The sequence below is a fragment of the Chiloscyllium punctatum genome, chromosome 25 (genome assembly GCF_047496795.1).
Source record: "Chiloscyllium punctatum isolate Juve2018m chromosome 25, sChiPun1.3, whole genome shotgun sequence".
NCBI lineage: Eukaryota > Metazoa > Chordata > Chondrichthyes > Orectolobiformes > Hemiscylliidae > Chiloscyllium > Chiloscyllium punctatum.
Window position 1 is genome coordinate 83,957,109 of NC_092763.1, and position 18,705 is coordinate 83,975,813.

Genomic DNA, 18,705 nt, shown 5'->3' on the forward strand with positions numbered 1-18,705 from the left:
GTTTCCCAGCCAGTTCTCCATCCATCTAGCTAGTACACCCTGGACCCCATGCAACTTCACTTTCTCCATCAGCCTACCATGGGGAGCCTTATCAAATGCCTTACTTAAGTCCATGTATATGACATCTATAGCCCTTCCCCCCATCAATCAACTTTGTCACCTCTTCAAAGAACTCTATTAGGTTTGTAAGACATGACCTTCCCCGCATAAAATCATACTGCCTATTACTGATAAGCTCATTTTCTTCCAAATGGGAATAGATCCTATCTCTCAGTATCTTGTCCAACAGCTTCCCTACCACTGACATCAGGCACACTGGTCTATAATTACCTGGAGTAACCCTGCTACCCTTCTTAAACAAGTGAACATTAACAATTCTCCAGCCCTCCGGAACCTCACCCCTGTTTAAGGATTTTGCAAAGATATTTGTTAAAGCCCCAGCTATTTCCTCTCTCGCTCAGTAACCTGGGGTAGATCCCGTCCAGTCCTGGAGACTTGTCTATCTCAATGCCTTTTAGAATACCCAACACTGCCTCCCTCCTTATGCTGACGACCTAGAGTAATCAAAGATCTATCCCTAACCTCAACATCCGTCACGTCCCTCTCCTCAGTGAATACCGACGCAAAGTTCTAATTAAGAATTTCACCCATTTCCTCTTACTCCATGCATAACTTTCCTTCAATGTCCTTGAGTAGGCCAACCCTTTCTCTAATTACCCACTTGCTCCTTATATATGAAAAAACGGCTTTGGGATTTTCCTTAACTCTGTTTGCTCAAGATATCTCACGACTCCTTTTAGCCTTAATTCCCCATTTCAGATTGGTCCTACATTCCCGATGTTCATCCAAAGCTTCTTCTGTATTCAGTAACCTAGACCTTACGTATGTATCCTTTTTCCTCTTAGCGGATCTCACAATTTCACCCATTCATGGTTCCCAGACCTTGCCATTTCTATCCCTCATTTTCACAGGAACATACCTCCCCTGAGCTTTAAACAGCCTCTCTTTAAAAGTCATCCACTTATCGAATGTGGATTTACCTTCAAACAGCTGCTCCCAATCTACATTCCCCACTTCCTGCCGAATTTTGGTATAGTTCGCCTTCCCCCAGTTTAGCACTCTCCCTTTTGGACCACTTTGTCTATGAGCGTTCTAAAACTTATGAAATTGCGAAGAAGAAGAATTATATACCTGAAGCCCCAGGTCTCTCTGTTCTACAACATTACCTACCATTTATCGTATTAATTTTGCCCTTGTCTAGTGTACCAAAATGCAATACCTCCAAATTAAACTCTAAAGGCCACTCCTTAGTATACTGCATATCTCCTGCAAAAACTCATTCTCTTCTGCCCTTTCCCCACAGCCCTGACTGACTTAATCTTCAATCCAAAGACACAGAGCGAAACGAAGGATGTTCCAGCAACAGAAGGGCTCTTTTACCCATTAACTCTAAACCAATGACTGTCTACATAAGCAACGGTGTCTAATTCCACTTCTAAATACTTTAATATTCTATTGCAGCTGATCCCACCCTCCTGCCCACTCCACATACTGTCTAATATACATCCCATCCAGCTGCATCATCTCACTCCCCATATTCTTTGTTATGCCATTTCATTGAAACCAACTCCCTGTACAATTTCATATTCAACTCTTTCAAGTAAAAATTTACTTCCTCAGTTAATATTTTATGATCTTGGCTTTAAAGTTTGACTTGCAGCAAAATGATCTAGTTCTAACCATTTGCTGTGGAAAAGCAATGATCTTCTACCCTTCCTTTAATGTTTCTGGTTATTACTTTCAAGTCATAACCATCCCACCAATCAAAGTAATCTTTTACTATGCAGCTTATCAGAACTCTCAGTGACAATATGCTCCACAGCTCTTTAATAGGGTGTGTAGGACCGTACACAATACTATAACAGCAGGTTAACTAAGTCATTTCCAAATTCAAAATGATCTCTTGGCTCATTTATTCTTTACATCTAGATTAATAATCAGGGAACTATCTGTGGCCTTATCTTGGAATGTATCAACTGCATCAATATTTTTAAATATTATCTCATCTATGCAGCAGATACTATCTTATCTGAGACCTCTCTGCATCTGCATGCCTTCAATTTGACCATTGAAGAAGCATCTTCTTTCCTTACTGCATTTCCAAATTTCTTAAAGTGAACAGATTAATAATGCCACTAATGCAAGAAAGGAAAGACTGACTTAGTAAGATGCTGACGCTCATAAGCATGCCACAGAGAGAAATTTCTCGTTAATTGTGATTCTGTTATGTTCCCTCGAGCCATGGCTTTGGTTATGAAACTTCAACAGGTGTCAATTTGCTTTAATTAATCTATCCACGGCTCCCAAAACACTCAGTTCTTCAACTTCTTTAGTCCTCCAATCTAGAACAGTCAACTTAAGCCATTCTCCTCACATAGGAAAATATGGTAATGTAGTGGGAATGTCACTTGACCAGTAATCTGGAGGAAAAGTGAAGACTGCAGATACTGGAGATCAGAGTCTAGATTAGAGTGGTGCTGGAAAAGCACAGCAGGTCAGGCAGCATCTGAGGAGCAGGAGAATTGACGTTTTCCTGCTCCTTGGATGCTGCCTGACCTGCTGTGCTTTTCCAGCACCACTCTAATCTCGACAGTAATCTGGACGGTCACAGTAATTGCTGGGTTCAAAACGCACCTTGACAGGTGAAATTTTAATTCAATTACTAATATTTGAAAGATAAAGCTGGTCTCATTGATGATGTAGGAACTATCATCATTTTTTGTAAAAACCCATTTGGTTCACTTCTACCCTTTGTGGGAGGAAACATGGTGTCCTCACCCAGACTGGCCTATGAGTCACCCCAACACAGCAATGTGGTTAACTCTTAATCGCCCTCTGAAATAGTAAACTACTCAATTCAAGGACTGGTGTCGCTAGCAATACCCAGATCCCAGGAAAGGAATACATTTTAAAAAGCATGCTCCCTCCGATTTTCAAATCCAATCCTTTTAGTCAATTCCAACAATTCATAGTTTTTTGATGCAATGTTTTTGGACTTCAAAGGAGCAACTTAAACCATTTAGATTTCTCCATCATGTTTGGGCATTTGCATTTAGTGAGTCTTGCCTTAAAAATAATTTCTGGAGAATGGAATTTTTTCTACTTCTGACAACTAATCTGGCAGTAACCTTCCATGATATTCTATGACCCTTCAATTTAATGCTATTGACATAACAGCAAATGGATAACTCAAAAAGTTAATTGTTAAGTTCCTTAATACGACCATTATGCCTGTTTTCCACTATGTATCGTCAATCTGGGGACATCATTTCACTTCAATGGAATAAAACCTATTACATTTCCACTTCTCAAGACAAGTCACGCTGGATTCAAAACATTGAATCTGTTTCTGTCTCCAACAGATACTGCCAGACCTGCAGTACTTTTCATTTTATTATAGTATTAGGCTTTGTGTGATTTGCTCAAACCATTTGCTTTGACTCCAATAGTCTACTTTAGTACAATCCCTAGTGGACCAAGATGGGGATTCTCATTCTGGCTAGCCTCCTTCTAGACTTGAATTGTCTAGATTGTATACAAATTTGTGCTGGACGCATATCACAATGATTGAGACTGGCCAGAATCAGGATGTGGGCGTCTTCATCCCAAGTGGGGTGAAAATCATTCACTAATCAAGATTATCCTTCTAATAGCCTCACCTCTCTCAGTTTCAATATCTATTTGCCTCCAAAGATTTCTGTCCATAAGTCTATCCTACACAGAAGATATTAAGAAATAACTTGCATTTATAACCCTAACCTTAAACCAAGAGGGAAATGGAATTCTAGGTTTGATACATGGTCTATAAGAAAGGTTGGAAATGATACTGAAATTCGACGTGAATTTGGTTAGATGAGGCCAATCCTGTACCCCTTGATAGGGATGAAGTTTAAGGTCAGAGGGGAAAGATACAAATGGGTCCAGAGGGACATTGTTTTCACACAGAGGGTGGGGAGTGTCTGGAAAGGGCTGCCAGAGGAAGCAAGCACAATTCTGTCATTTAAGAAACTTTAGACAGGTCTATGGACGAGGTAGGTACAGGGAGATATGGACCAAACGCAGGCAAACCTGACTAGTTCAGATTGTGAAAACTGGACAACATTGGCAAGTTGGACCAAAAGGTCCATTCCCATGCTGTAGAGCTCTATGATTCTAAATTGGAAACAAAGGTTTGCTTTTCTACAATGCCTTTCATGTACTCAGGACCTCTGAAAGCACTTTATAGCCAATGAAATACTGCTGGAAGTCTAGTCATTGCTACAATGCAGGAAATGTGGCAATCAGTTGGTGCACAGCAAAATTATATTATATTCACTCATGGGATGGCGAGGACAGAATTAATTGCCTGTCCCTAAATGCCCTACAGAAAGTGCTGGTGATCTGTCTCATTGAACTGCTGCAGTTCTCAGGTTGTAGGGACATCCACAGTGCTGTTAAAGAGGAATCCCACAAATCGCAATGTGTTAATGGCCAAATAATCTGTTTTTCTCTATGTTGATTGAACAATATATATTGATCTGAACACCAGGCTTGTATTTTTGAACTCCAAGCTGCTTCTTTGAATAGTGCCATGGTCTCTTTTACAGCTGAAAGTTGGGATCATGTAACAGGATGCAACGAAAATTCACAACAAGCATAAAACAACCAATCTTAGTTACATTGAGCCATGAAAACAATTGGGTTTGAGTACTGAATGGAAAAAGATTAAAACCTGTTCTAAAATTGGTTTCCAGCAGTATCAAAGCTTTTGAAAGGTAATTAAAATTTATTTGGCAAATTGACAATAGGGATATAAACTCAACACCAGCAAAATAACAAGGCACCAGAATGCTTTACATCACCATAGAGAATCATTAGAATGCCTTAACTAGAATATCTTAACACATGATATTACTGCAGCAGACACCTACCCATCAGTTAGAAGAACTCTGCTAAGGAGATAAACGGAAATCATAAACATCATAGAATCGTATTGCACAGGAAGCTGTTCAATCATTTTGGCTCTTTTGAATGCATTCCAGTTAATCCCACTCACTGGCCCTTTGCCCACATCCGTTCAATTTTATTCTACTCAAAATATTTATCCAGTTATACTTTGAGAGCAATCACTGAATCTGTACCATGCACCCTGTCTGGCAGTGGATTCCAAATCCAGTTAAGGGTTTAACATAAGAACATACGAACTCGGAGCAGGAGATAGGCCATCTGGCCCCTCGAGCCTGCTCCGCCATTCAATAAAAACATGGCTGATCTTTTTTTGGCCTCAGTTCCACTCACCCACCCTCTCATTATAACCCTTCATTCCTTCATTGTTCAAATAAGTTATCTATCTTAGCTTTAAAAGCATTCAATGAAGAAGCCTCAATTACTTCACTGGGCAGGAAATTTCATAAATTCACAACCCTCTGGGTGTCGAGGTTCCTTTTCAATTCGACCTAAATCTGCTCCCCCTAAATTTTGAGGCTATGCCCTCACGTACTTCACATGCCCTCTTGGTTATCGAACCTTCAGCACCACTGGAAACACTTTCTCATTATTTACTGCATCTAAGTCCATTGAGTGTATATACTGTTTTCAGATTTCCTCTGACCCTTCTCTGCTTGTAGGAAAACAATCTAGCTTCTCCAGTCCAATCCTTCACCTCACTGCAGGGAGTGCACTCACCGTGGACTCATAGTACCTGTGGTCTCTAGTCAATGAGGCTGCAGTGACTTTATTCCCATCAAAGAATAGGACCAAACCAAACTTTCAAATGTCTTAAACTGATTCAGCTCGAATCACGACATCACATTGTCACAGCACTAAAACACGTCCATCCTGCTCCCAGCACTTTACTGTCTCCCTCCTGCTCACTGCCCTGTTTACTGCACTTTAATAAGGGGACAAAGGCTGAAGGTGAGGAGTGGGACTGGCAAGTGAAGCAGTACAAAGAACAGTGGATGGACTACACCCAAGGTACAAGCGTTCCTTGGGGTGGTGTGGGCCCTGACATCTACTTCCAGGTGTAGACTGACGACACCAATAGCCAAGACTTCCAGCGCCACTGTGGAAGCAGGAGATGTATTGAAAAGAATATTGAGAAGGGGATCAGTGTGAGGAGCAAACAAAAACCCATCGGGATGAGCAATCTCTCTCAGCGCTGTTATTTCTATGATTCTATAAGACAGTTTAATACTGATAGTCAGACAGGTTGCATGACTATTGAAATGAAAAGTAGATCAGACTGTAAGTCTGGTGAAATGGATATTCTCACAGTAAAGGGCAAATCTCCGAAGATACAAGTAATAATCAACAGGACTGGCTTCTTTCCAAAAACATCAGCAAAAGTGAATGCCATTCACTTTTGTTTTCCTTTCACCCTTTTTTGCATAAAGCCTGACAGGTGTTGCCAGAGAGAAGGCAGCTTTATTTTCCTCACAATTATTAATTTGTCAATCTGCTGAAAGACTGATATTAATAAACTGGTTCATCCAGTTCCCAATTTGCAATTAAAATTTTGGTGAATTGAGTAAGCTTAAAAAAAAAAGCCAATAAAAACTAACAATTTGAGTCACTCAATTCTTGCAACAGTTTTGCAATCCTTGCCAAGGCTTCCTGGTGTAATAAATTCAATATGAAATGACTTTAACAAACACAACTTGGGTCTATAAATTGGAAGTCATAAATATAAGACCGTTGGGTCATTCAGTCAACCAAGTCTGCTCTATCATTCAATCATAGCTGATATGTTGCTCAATCTGATCCTCATGCCTTCTCTCATAACCCTTGATCCCCTTATTAATCAAGAACCTATCTATCTTTATCAGTTAAAAATAACACAACACCAGGTTATAGTCCAACAGGTTTAATTGGAAGCACACTAGCTTTTGGAGCGACGCTCCTTCATCAGGTGGTTGTGGACTTTATCTTAAATATACTCCGTGATTTGGGCTCCACAGCTCTCTGAGCAATGCATTCCACAGATACACCACAGATTCCTCCTCATCTCAGTTCTAAAGGGTTGTCCCCTCACTCTGAGGCCGTGCCTCTGGATCCTAGTCTCTCCTACTAGTGGAAGCCATCTTCATGTCCACTCTATCCAGGGCCCCCTCAGTCACAAATGATTCCAATAAAGAAGATGATTTACCCACAGGGCAGTGAGAATGTGGAACTAATGAATAAATAATGGCTGGGACTGTGCCATGTACAGACTGCATCCTAAAGTGAGAGAGTTTTCACAACTAAGAAATCCCACTGAGTTCTCCTGCAGTCAGGCAACTGATTAGGTGCCAGTGGGATTTCTGCTGGAATAAGGAGGAGGCCTTGGGGCCCTGCCAAGGCACTAGCCGGAAGCTCTAAGGACGGAGGATCATCAATGAGGAAAGGGTAAGTATTGCTTGGTGATGGTGGTGAAGGGGACATTTCTGGGGTTTGGAGTCATGGGATGATTGGAAGGGAGATTGGGGGTGGGGGAAGGGAGAGCCAAAGCTCAAACCCTCAGACATGTACAAACTGGCACAGATCAAGGGAAGACCTCACCACCTTCTAGTGAAAGGAAATCCTGTGGACACTGATTAACAGTTGGGTCTGATGACTCTTTCCTCCCACCTTGAGCTGAACTGATGACAGACTGTGTAGGCAGAGGCCCTCGAATGGTCATTAACTGATCACTTAAAGGTTTCAATTGGTGGCAAGAGGGGAAGGTGGAGCTTGGGTCTTCCTACCGAAACTTTCATTCCGACAAAGTTCAGGAAATTAGTGCAGCTCTGGTCTATTTAACAAAGCACACTTCTCGCCTTCCAGGCCTGGAAGCTTTCACCCAAAGTAGCTGTTGTGATCACAGAATGGATACATGTAAGAGGAAGATAGATATGCATATGGGGAAGAAAAATATAGAAGTAAATGCTGATATAGTGATGTGAAAACAGGTGGAAAACTGGTGTGGAGTACAGGCCAGTTTGGCTGAATGGCCGGTTTGTTGCTATGAATTCCTGGTACATGCAGCCTCAGGTTAGAAGGTACAAATCCAATGAAGGAACCCCAAAAAACTAGAGGATTCAGCTAGCACATCCACAAATCTTTTCTTACTTTGTTCCATATAGCATGCAGTTTATGAGTGAACACGATTTCTGCAGCTGTAGCCAACAGACAAGGCTGTTGGCAAAATGAGCTCCACATGATCCAGTTTACACCACTGTAACACAGGATGGACTTCTACCTACCCTGCATTGGTCCAGTGAGATGCTTCCCCATAGCTGTAATTTACAAGGTCACATTTGTAATTGATCACTTCGATCATCTGGAAAACAGAAGATAAAATAGTGAGTTTTGAGAAGATTTGTAGCTCAGGTTGAGATTCTGGATGTAGGTTTGTTCGCCGAGCTGGAAGGTTCATTTCCAAACACTTCTTCACCCTACTAGGTAACATCCTCAGTGGGCCTCTGGGCGAAGCACTGCTGATGAGGCCTGCTTTCTATTTATATGTTTGGATTTCTTTGGGTATTACAAAGTACCGTGCAAGAACTGTAGCAAACACTACATTGGACAAACAGGCAGAAAAGTAGCCACAAAAAAACGACATGACCCTCTCTCTCTAGTATCCTTACATACAGATGAGGAAGGACACCACTTCGACTGGGACAACACATCCATTCTAGGACAAGTTAAACAGAGACATGCACGAGAATTCCTAGAAGCATGGCACTCCAACCAGAATGCTATCAACAAACACATCAAGTTAGACCACATCTGTTACCCCCCTGAGAAAAAGAACAAGAAATGAAATCACCACAGTAAATGATATCACCAACCCAAAGAAACCCAAACATATAAACGGAAAGCAGGAATCATCAACTGTGCTTCACCTGGAGGCCCACTGAGGATTTTACCTAGAAGGATGACGAAACATCTGGAAATGAACCTTCCAGCTCAGCGAGCAAACCTACATCCAGAAGATGAATTACTTGCGTTTAATTGCAGCTGACAAGATTTCACTTTATGTTCTTCCACGTATTCACATGTTGAAAACAGTAACCTACAGAGAGAATGAAAAGTCACTTCAGTGGCGGCACTGTTGGTAGAACCTGCCTTCCATGGACTAATCTCTTCAGCCTTCAGTGAAAGCGCACCATATGATATTACTCCATCCATAATGGATCCAATTTGCTGCATGCTCATCATCAACAGGAGGATGTTGATAATGGGGGAAATTAGTGATAGAAATACCACTAAACACCAAGGGGCTGTGGTCAGATTCTATCTTCGGAGATGGTTTATTGCTTGGCACATGTGTGCCACTTATCAGACCATGCCTGAATGTTGGCCAAGTTTTGCTGCACAAGGAAGTGGACTATGTCAATTTCTGAGGAGATGCTAATGATGCTGAATATTGCATAGTGAACTTTCCCACTTCTGACCTTCTGATGGAGAGAAGGTGATTAGTGAAGCAAATGAAGATGGTTTAGCTGAGGACATTATCCTGAGGAATTTTTGCAGTGATGTCCTGGAACTTAGATGACTGGCCTCCAACAACCACATACATCATCTTTTATGCATAGTCTATTCCGACCACTGGAGCAAGGCTCTCTGATTCACATTGACTCCAGTTTTACTTGGACTCCACAATGCTACATTCAGGCAAATGCTGCCTTGATATCAAGAACAGTTCCTCTCACTATACCATAATAAAGTTAACAAGATGACAATCAGATATAAACTGGTATCGATACATTTCTATAAAGGGAAAACATTTGATTGTCAATGGAATGAGCTGTCAGAGGAAGTGGTAGGGTAGGGTGTCGGTTCGCTCGCTGAGCTGTAGGTTTGATTTCCAGACATTTCATTACCTGGCTAGGCAACATCATCATTAGCGACCTCCAAGTGAAGTGAAGCTGTTGTCTCCTGCTTTCTATTTATATCTTTCCCCTAGATGGGGTTCCTGGGGTTTATGATGATGTCATTTCCTGTTCATTTTCTGAGGGGTCAATAGATGGCATGTAGATCTATGTGTTTGTTTATGGCGCTGTGGTTGACGTGCCAGGCCTCTAGGAATTCTCAGGCACGTCTTTGCTTAGCCTGTCCCAGGATAGATGTGTTGTCCCAGTTGAAATGGTGGTTTTTCTCATCCATGGAGAGAGGGTCATGTCTTTTTGTGGCTAGCAGGTGTTCATGTATCCTGGTGGCTAACTTTCTTCCTGTTTGTCCTACGTAGTGTTTGTGGCAGACCTTGCATGGAATTTTGTAGATGACGTTGGTTTTGTCCATGGGTTGTACTGGGTCTTTTAAGTTTGTTAGTTTTTGTTTGAGTGTTGGTGGGTTTCTGTGTGACTACAATTCCAAGGGGTCGTAGTAGTCTAGCTGTCATTTCTGAAACTTCTTTGATGTATGGTAAGGTGGTTAGGCTTTCCGGCTGGGTTTGGTCTGCTTGTCGTGGTTTGTTCTTGAGGAATCTGCGCACTGTATTTTTTGAGGATCCGTTCTTCTTGAATACGTTGTATAGGTGATTCTCCTGTTTTCTGAAGTTCGTCTGTGCTGCAGTGTGTGGTGGCTCGTTGGAATAGTGTTGTGATACAGCTTTGTTTGTGTGTGTTGGGATGGTTGCTGGTGTAGTTAAGTATTTGGTCAGTGTTTGTCGGTTTTCTGTATATGCAGGTTTGTAGTTCTCCGTTATCCTTTCTTTCGACTGTGACGTCCAGGAATGCGAGTTTGTTGTCGGTTTCTTCCCCCTTGGTGAACTTTATGCCTGTGAGGGTGTTGTTGATGATGTTAAATGTCTCTTCGATCTTGTTTCGTTTTGTGATGACAAAGGTGTCATCTACGTCGCGGACCCAGATTTTTGGTTTGATGGTTGGTAGGGCTGTTTGTTCTAGTCTTTGCATTACTGCTTCTGCTATGAATCCTGATAGCGGAGATCCCATGGGTGTGCCGTTGGTCTGTTTGTAGACTATGTTGTTGAAAGTGAAGTGGGTGGTGAGGCACAGGTCCACTAGCTTCATGATGTTTTCGTTGGTAATGTGATTGATGGTGGTTGGGGTGTGTGTGGTGGTCGTTTCTAAAAGTGTGGTAAGTGTTTCCTTTGCCAGGTCGATGTTGATGGAGGTGAACAGTGCTGTTCCGCTGAATGAGATCATTGTTTCGTCTTCCTTCAATTTGGTGTTTTTGATGATTTTCAGGAATTCCTTGGAGGAGTGGATGGAGTGCTGTGACTCTTCTACTAGGTATTTCAGTCTTGCATGTAGCTCTTTTGCCAGTCTGTAAGTTGGTTTTCCGGGTAGTGAGACTATAGGTCTGAGGGGGGGGCTCCTGGTTTATTGATTTTTGGTAGTCTGTAGAATCGTGGGTGTTGGTCCCGTCAGGTTTCATTTTCTGGAATTCTGTCTTGTTTAATTGTCTGGAATTATGTAATTTTCTTCGGAGATATGTAATTTTGTTTCCTAGTTGTGGGGGCCGGGTCTAGCACCACCTGTTGGTAGGTGTTGGTGTCTGCGAGTAGTGCATTGGCTTTCTCGATGTAGTCCCTTCTGTTCAGGATGACTGTGAGCCGACCTTTGTCTGCAGGTAATATAACGATGTTTTGTCTTTTTTGAGGTTTTCTAGGGCTTTCTTTTCTTGCGTGTTCAGTTTGTTTCCTTCCCTCTTTCGGCTCAGAGTAGGTGCAACTGTCTGTCTGATCGTTTGTTGTGTTTCTTCCGGGAGATTGTTGTCCTTCAATGTGGTGTCTGATGCCACTAGTAAATCCTTCTTGTCAGCGTCTCGGTAATTGAAATTTAGTCCTTTTACTAGGTAGGAGCACTTTTTCTGTGTCTGATAGGGTCTGGTCTGATAAGTTTGTTATCCGTGCCGGTGTTATCGGTTTTGTCTTTGTTTGTGAGTTTGTCAAGTTTTTTCTTCAGGTCCCGATTTTTCTTTATCTGTGTTTGTCGTTGTTTGGTGTTTATGGCTCGTTCTACAGCGTCTGTCCATTCTTGATTTGTTGCTTGTTTGAATAACGGTTTTTGGCGCGCAATCTCCACTATCAGGATTCATAGCAGAAGCGGTAATGCAAAGCCTAGAACAAACAGCCCTACCAACCATCAATCCCGAAAACTAATCAATGACGCCCACCACCGACTCCGAAAATACAACCAGGAAATTGCGCACCAAAAACCGTTATTCAAACAAGCAACAAATCAAGAATGGACAGACGCTGTAGAACGGGCCATAAACACCATACAACGACAAACACAGACAAAAAAAATCGGGACCTGAAGAAAAAAACTTGACAAACTCACAAAGACAAAGACAAAGCCGATAACGCAGGGGCATGGATAAAGAATTTATCAGGCCGGACCCTATTAGACGCAGAAAAAGCGGTACTAGTAAAAGGATTAAATTTCAATTACCAAGACGCTGACAAGAAGGATTTCCTCGCGGCATTAGAAACCACATTGAAGGACAACAAACTCACGGAAGAAACACAACAAACGATCAGGTTGAGCCGAAAGAGGGAAGGAAACAAACTGAACACACAAGAAAAGAAAGCCCTAGAAAACCTCAAAAAAGACAAAAACATCGTTATATTACCTGCAGACAAAGGTCGGCTCACAGTCATCCTGAACAGAAGGGACTACATCGAGAAAGCCAATGCACTACTCGCAGACACCAACACCTACCAACAGGTGGTGCTAGACCCGACCCCACAACTAGGAAACAAAATTACATATCTCCGAAGAAAATTACATAATTCCAGACAATTAAACAAGAAGAAATTCCAGAAAATGAAGCCTGACGGGACCAACACCCACGATTCTACAGACTACCAAAAATCCATAAACCAGGAGCCCCCCTCAGACCTATAGTCTCAGTACCAGGAAAACCAACTTACAGACTGGCCAAAGAACTACACGCAAGACTGAAATACCCAGTAGAAGAGTCACAGCACTCCATCCACTCCACCCAGGAATTCCTGAAAATCATCAAAAACACCAAAATAGAGAAAGACGAAGCAATGATCTCATTCGACGTAACAGCACTGTTCACCTCCATCAACATCGACCTGGCAAAGGAAACACTTACCACACTTTTAGAAACGACCACCACACACACACCAACCACCATCAATCACATTACCAACGAAAACATCATGAAGCTAGTGGACCTGTGCCTCACCACCCACTTCACTTTCAACAACATAGTCTACAAACAGACCAACGGCACACCCATGGGATCTCTGCTATCAGGATTCATAGCAAAAGCGGTAATGCAAAGACTAGAACAAACAGCCCTACCAACCATCAAACCAAAAATCTGGGTCCGCGACGTAGATGACACCTTTGTCATCACAAAACGAAACAAGATAGAAGAGACATTTAACATCATCAACAACACCCTCACAAGCATAAAGTTCACCAAGGGGGAAGAAACCGACAACAAACTCGCATTCCTGGACGTCACAGTCGAAAGAAAGGATAACGGAGAACTACAAACCTGCATATACAGAAAACCGACAAACACTGACCAAATACTTAACTACACCAGCAACCATCCCAACACACACAAACAAAGCTGTATCACAACACTATTCCAACGAGCCACCACACACTGCAGCACAGATGAACATCGGAAAACAGAGGAGAATCACCTATACAACGTATTCAAGAAGAATGGATCCTCAAAAAATACAGTGCGCAGATTCCTCAAGAACAAACCACCACAAGCAGACCAAACCCAGCCAGAAACCCTAACCACCTTACCATACATCAAAGAAGTTTCAGAAATGACAGCTAGACTACTAAGACCCCTCGGAATTGTAGTCACACAGAAACCCACCAACACTCAAACAAAAACTAACAAACTTAAAAGACCCAGTACCACCCATGGACAAAACCAATGTCATCTACAAAATTCCATGCAAGGACTGCCACAAACACTACGTAGGACAAACAAGAAGAAAGCTAGCCACCAGGCTACACGAACACCAGCTAGCCACAAAAAGACACGACCCTCTTTCCCTTGTAGCCCTACACACGGATGAGAAAAACCACTATTTCGACTGGGACAACACATGTATCCTGGGACCGACTAAGCAAAGATATGCCAGAGAATTCCGAGAGGCCTGGCACTCCAACCACAACGCCATAAACAAACACATAGATCTAGATACCATCTATCAACTCCTCAGAAAACGAACAGGAAGTGACATCACCACAAACCCCAGGAACCCCATCCAGGAGAGAGATATAAATAGAAAGCAGGAGACAACAGCTTCGCTTCACTTGGAGGTCGCCAATGATGATGTTACCTAGCCAGGTAATGAAACGTCTGGATATCAAACCTACACCCTAAACCTCAACCTGAGCTACAAACCTTCACAAACCTTGCAAAAAGGAAGTGGTAGAGGCTGGTACAACTGCAACATTTAAAAGGCATTCTGGATTCCTATATGAATACAAAGGGCTGTGAGGGGTATGGGCCAAATGCTGGTGAATGGGAGTAGATTTATTTTGGATATCTGGTCGGCATGGACAAGTTGGACCGAAGGGTCTGTTCCCCTGCTGTTTATCTCTCTGACTACAAAAGCTTGAAGAAGCATGTCAAGGGGAAATATCAAGAGATTTAGGGATGGAGCTCAGGGCTTACCTGGCTAAAGACAAGGCTTTATATAGTGGACCAAAAAAAGTAGAAATACGAGAGACCAGAACCGAAAAGGAATAAGAATGTTTGAATCCTTGGTATGGTTGAGGAGGTTACAAAGACAGGAAGGTGATTTAGGGAATTTCCATATTGTACATCTCTATGACAAAAATCTTGAACTTGAGGTGTTGATGGAACATAAGATTATGTAAATCAGTTAATACAAGACACTAGATCAATGGCACTTGATGAGAGATAGAATTTAGGCAGCAGGATTCTGCTAAGCTCAAGACTGTGGGAAGTGGAAGATAGGAGGTTACTCAGGATAGTTTTGGAGAAAAAAGTCAAACTGGGAACATTAATTATGTAGTGTAGTGCAGCTTGGACATAAGAAATCAGCTCTAATTGGAGTAGCCCACAGATAATGAAACACTGAACTGGAAAGTGATTCATTTCAGTTCAGCACAGAGATTGTAAATCTTTGATCATCCAGAGGGAGAGACAAACAATGGATGAAACATCTGCTTCAGTCCCTTACAAAACTACATTCGACACATTGTTCTCAACAAACAGCACAGCTTCCAGGACAACACCATCCAATCTTGTCACGGTAGACACTGCAAGACGCTTCAGAGTGTCGACACGGATACCACCATTACATGTGGGGAGACCTCCCACCATGTATGTAGCAGGTACTCATGTGACTTGGCCAACATTGTCTATCTCAAACGCTGCAGGCAAGGATGCCCTGAGCATGGCACATTGGCGAGACCGAGCAGAAGCTGTGACATCAGATGAAAGGACACCATACAACAATCAGTAGGCAGGAGTGTTGTGCCAGGGAACACTTCAGCTGTCCGGAGCATTCGACCTCAGACCTTTGGGTGACCATCCTCCAAGGTTGATTTTGGGACAGACAACAGTGTAAAGTGAGGTAAAAACAATGACTGCAGATGCTGGAAAGCAAATACTGGATTAGTGGTGCTGGAAGAGCACAGCAGTTCAGGCAGCATCCAAGGAGCAGTGAAATCAACGTTTCGGGCAAAAGCCCTTCGCCCGAAACGTCGGATTTCGCTGCTTGTTGGATGCTGCCTGAACTGCTGTGCTCTTCCAGCACCACTAAAACAGTGTAAAGTGGCCGAGCAGAGGCTGACAGCCAAGTTCGGTACCCATGGTGATGGCCTCAACCTTGGGTTCATGTCACACTACAGGTGATGCCACTGCACTACACACACACACACACACACACACACACTTACAGATCCATACACTCACGCAGATCCTCTCTTATACACAAGCGCTCTCTCTCACACGCTCAAACATACACTCCCACACTCTCACGCATCCTCTCACAGACTTATACCCTTTCACACTCAGACACAAACACACACTCCCTCACAGAGACTCGTACATCTGCCCCCCACACAGACATTTAAATTTGTGGGGTGAATTTTTACTTACAGAATTACATTTTATTTTGCTCAAAAACTGCACAAATGCATTAAGATTCGACAAATCCCTTTTTCAGAAATGGACTCATTCTGAACATTGAGGCACACACAGCTTCACACAGGGCACTTCACACCTTCAACGCATTGTCTGGGCCGACACAGCACCCATTGTTAAAGTTCACTTGAGAATATAACTTTTAAAAAGTTCTGGGATTTATATATGAAAGAACTGAAACCATCATGGTCATTCTAAAAAATGAGACACTTTACAAACAATCCAAATCTTTTTCAATATATAATTTCAGTTACATCACACTGTAACTTTTGCAATAAATTTTGTGTCTTACAATCTGATACTCCACAACTACTGATGAAGGAGCAGGTCTCTGAAAGCTAGTGTGCTTCCAAATAAACCTGTTGGACTCTAACCTGGTGTTGTGTGATTTTTAACTTTGTACATTCTACACAGATGACCTGAGTACACTGTCATGTAACTGGGCCATAGTTTTTTGCTATAATAATAAACTAAAGTCAATGAACAGAATACTACTTACTGCCCGGATTAAGCTGGTCCCTGTTTCCATAGTGTTTAATCTGGAATCGGCCACCTTGATGGCTAATATCTGGGCACCAGGAGCCACACCATTCCTTTCCTGTTCTCCTGGGAAGTATCCAGCAGCAATTGCAGCTACATGCGTTCCGTGGGACCCTGCGTATATAAAAAAGTAAACCTTTTCATAGAATGATACAGCAGAGAAGGAGGCCATTCAGCCCAGCTGCCCACTACTAGCTCTTTGAAAGAGTTACCCAATCTGTGCAACTTTCCTATAGCCCTGGATTCTTTCTTCTATTTCCTTCAATTGTCTGGCAAATTTATTTCCGAAAATTACTGTTTCCTCCTTTTTAGACAGTAGAGTGTAACTCACAACAACTTGCTATGTTAAAAATAAACCTTCATTTAGAACAGAGAACATTGCAGCACAGTATCTGGTAATTCTAAAATTTTACTCAGGATCAAAGGTAGAAGACAGAGGGTGGCGGTGGAGGGTTGTTTTTCAGACTGGAGGCCTGTGACCAGTGGAGTGCCACATGGATCGATGCTGGGCCCTTTACTTTTTGTCATTTACATAAATGATTTGGATTCGAGCATAAGAGGTACAGTTAGTAAGTTTGCAGATGACACCAAAATTGGAGGTGTAGTGGACAGTGAAGAGGGTTACCTCTGATTACAACAGGATCTGGACCAGATGGGTCAATGGGCTGAGAAGTGGCATTTGGAGTTTAATTCAGATAAATGCGAAGTGCTGCATTTTGGGAAAGCAAATCTTAACAGGACTTATACACTTAATGGTAAGGTCCTAGGGAGTGTTGCTGAACAAAGAGACCTTGGAGTGCAGGTTCTTAACTCCTTGAAATTAGAGTCACAGGTAGATAGGATAGTGAAGAAGGCGTTTTGTATGCTCTCCTTTATTGGTCAGAGTATTGAGTACAGGAGTTGGGAGGTCATGTTGCAGCTGTACAGGACATTGGTTAGCCCACTTTGGAATATTGCGTGCAATTCTGGACTCCTTCCTATCGGGAAGATGTTGTGAAACTTGAAAGGGTTCAGAAAAGATTTACAAGGATGTTGCCAGTGTTGGAGGATCTGAGCTACAGGGAGAGGCTGAACAGGCTGGGGCTGTTTTCTCTGGAGCGTCGGAGGCTGAGGGGGTGACCTTATAGAGGTTTACAAAATTATGAGAGGCATGGATAGGGCAAATAGACAAAGTCTTTTCCCTGGGGTCAGGGAGTCCAGAACTAGAGGGCATAGGTTTAGGACGAGAGGGGAAAGATATAAAAGAGACCTATGGGGCAACCTTTTCACACAGAGGGTGGTACATGTATGGAATGAGTTGCCAGAGGAAGTGGTGGAGGCTGGTACAATTGCAACATTTAAGGGGCATTTGGATGGGTATATGAATAGGACGGGTTTGGAGGGATATGGGCCGGGTGCTGGCAGGTGGGACTAGATTGTGCTGGGATATCTGGTCGGCATGGATGGGTTGGACCGTTTCCATGCTGTACATCTCCATGACTCTATATTTGTAACTTACCTTGCTGTTCTTCTGAAAATTAGACAATAAGCATTTTCCGCCCAGCCCAACACTTACCTGCGTTAGTGACGATGCAGAGAGTGTTCCCATCATCATAGACATTGATGGAGTAATTCAGCATTTCAGATTTTCCGATCTGTGCATACTCATGTCCTTCTCTATAGTTCCTGAGCACATTGCAGCTGCTCAGATCTCCACATTCACTGGTGTCAACACAGGCTCTACAAAGACAGCAGGAAGAGTGGTGTGTAAATCTTAAAGGTCAAGCACATGATGCCCCATCTTATATTGTAACTGCAGAGCCTGGACTCTGAATATACAGCACAAACACAGATCCACTGTGCCTTTGCCAGCTCTTTGAAAGAAAAAGGTAATGACTGATCTGTCGCTGGGAAAGTGTTATCAATTCTATTGGAAATGATATAATAGCAAAGCACTTAGAAATAAATAATAGCAAGCAGAGTAATCATGGCTTCATGATGGGAAAATCATGCCCGACCAATGTACTACAG

At 42.5% G+C, this 18,705-nt stretch overlaps 1 protein-coding gene across 1 annotated transcript in view; it reads right to left on the bottom strand.

The window, feature by feature from the left end:
• LOC140496086 (tripeptidyl-peptidase 2-like) overlaps positions 1 to 18,705 on the bottom strand; it is a 134,982-nt gene that overhangs the window by 85,699 nt on the left and 30,578 nt on the right. The window contains exons 6-8 of the mRNA XM_072595620.1: positions 18,251 to 18,414; positions 16,655 to 16,809; positions 8,262 to 8,338 (exon numbers count right to left, since the gene is read on the bottom strand). Of these exons, the coding sequence (XP_072451721.1) occupies positions 8,262 to 8,338; positions 16,655 to 16,809; positions 18,251 to 18,414 (396 nt within the window). The remainder of the gene's footprint in view (positions 1 to 8,261; positions 8,339 to 16,654; positions 16,810 to 18,250; positions 18,415 to 18,705) is intronic.